At 40.5% G+C, this 2,069-nt stretch overlaps 1 protein-coding gene across 1 annotated transcript; it reads left to right on the top strand.

Moving 5' to 3' along the window:
- The first annotated feature begins 240 nt into the window (after window positions 1–240).
- Window positions 241–981, top strand: LOC143634747 (uncharacterized). The gene has a single exon (XM_077102752.1). It carries the CDS (start codon window positions 241–243, stop codon window positions 979–981), a length of 741 nt encoding a protein of 246 aa, XP_076958867.1.
- Window positions 982–2,069: the final 1,088 nt, after the last annotated feature.

Raw genomic sequence — 2,069 nt, forward strand, 5'->3', positions numbered from 1 at the left:
CAAGTACCGCACAAGTCAGAGAACCAATAAAACCATATGTCCCACCCATTCCTTACCCAAACCGTCTTAAGAAAGAAAAGATGGAAGCCCATTATGGCAAATTCCTTGAACTCTTCAAAAAATTGCACATCAATCTTCCTTTCATCGAAGCCATCTCGCAGATGCCAAAATATTCAAAGTTCCTGAAAGATGTGTTGACAAACAAGAGAAAGTTGGAAGAGCTATCACATATAACTCTTAATGAAGAATGCTCTGCTGTCCTCCAAAACAAGCTACCAACAAAGAAGACCAATCATCCCTTGCTTGATAGGAGAATTATTTGTCAGCAATGCCCTAGCTGATCTTGGAGCTAGCATTAACTTGATGCCTTATGCGGTTTTTTCTAGATTAGGACTAGGAGAACCCAAACCAACCCGCATGAGCATCCAGCTAGTCGATCGATCAGTAAAGTATCCTAGGGGCATAGTTGAAAACATGTTAGTCAAAATTGATAAATTTGTTTTTCCAGTAGACTTTGTAATCCTCGACATGGACGAGGACAAATCTGTGCTCCTCATCTTAGGAAGATCATTTTTAGCCACCGCTAGGGCTCTCATTGATGTTTGCACAGGCAAAATCATACTAAGGGTTGAAGATGAGGAGGTAACATTTGATATAGGCAGATCCATGAAACACCCGCAACAAACTAATGATTCAGTTTATTATATTGACGTGTGCGAGTCTATAGTAAGTTGTCACATTCACGAAACCATTGAAAAGGAAGCATGCAACACTCAGCTGATTGAGAAAAAGACATACTCCGTCATCCATGATGAGCAATCCACTGAGGATCAGGAGGCAAGTGAGCATCAAGAGACTTACGAGACCGTTGACCGCAAATTGGAACCAAAGGCGAAACCCTCCGTTGAAGATCCACCAGTTCTTGAACTTATAGAACTTCCCTCCCATCTCGAGTACGCCTTTCTCGATGGTGAATCTTAGTTACCTGTTATCATCTCTTCTTGTTTATCAAAAGAGGAAAAGAAAAGATTGCTTGAAGTTTTCAAACTCCACAAGAAAGCAATTGCTTGGAAAATCATGGACATCAAAGGAATCAGTCCATCATTTTGCACTCACAAAATCCTGATGGAAGAGGACTTCAAACCAGTCATGCAGCATCAAAGACGTCTCAATCCAAACATGCAAGACATTGTAAAGAAAGAAGTCATTAAGCTGCTCGATGCTGGATTGATATACCCAATCTTCGATTCCCCTTGGGTAAGCCCAGTACAGGTGGTACCAAAAAAGGGTGGTCTGACGGTGGTAACAAATGATAAGAATGAATTAATTTCTATGAGAACCTTCACGAGCTGGAGAGTTTGCATCGATTATCGCAAACTAAACGACGCTACAAGAAAAGATCACTTCCCCTTCCTTTCATTGATCAGATGCTTGAGCGTCTATTAGGGAAGATGTATTATTGTTTTCTTGATGGCATTTCTGGATACTTCCAAATTCCTATCTCCCCTGAAGATCAGGAGAAAACGAAATTTACATGTCCTTATGCACATTTTCCTACCGTCGAATGCCCTTTGGACTGTGTAATGCCTCGGCCACTTTTCAACGTTGTATGGTGGCTATTTTTCATGACATGATCGAGGACTCTATGGAGGTATTCATGGATGATTTCTCTGTTTTTGGAGATTCTTTTGATCATTGTATTGAGAATTTGAGAAAAATGTTAACAAGATGTGAAGAAGCCAATCTTGTATCAAACTGGGAAAAATGTCACTTTATGGTCAGAGAAGGCATTGTATTGGGACACAGGATATCACAGGCAGGACTTAAGGTCGATAAAGCAAAAATAGAGACCATTTCAAAGCTTTCACCACCCACGCCTGTCAAATCCATTTGAAGTTTTCTTGGCCATGTTGGTTTTTATCGCCGCTTCATAAAAGACTTTTCAAAAATAGCTCGGCCAATGACATAACTCCTAGAAAAAGATGCTCCCTTTGTGTTCTCCGAAGAATGTCTAAAAGCATTCCAATTTTTGAAAGATAAGCTTGTTGATGCCCCAATCATGGTAGCTC

Source organism: Bidens hawaiensis, unplaced genomic scaffold, assembly GCF_021521415.1.
Source record: "Bidens hawaiensis isolate Kalapana, Puna unplaced genomic scaffold, B.hawaiensis_p1.1 tig00007232_1, whole genome shotgun sequence".
Lineage (NCBI taxonomy): Eukaryota > Viridiplantae > Streptophyta > Magnoliopsida > Asterales > Asteraceae > Bidens > Bidens hawaiensis.

Excerpts from the sequence above, each read along its gene's own strand:
- LOC143634747 (XM_077102752.1), top strand. The coding sequence starts at position 241 with ATGAAGAATGCTCTGCTGTCCTCCAAAACAAGCTACCAACAAAGAAGA.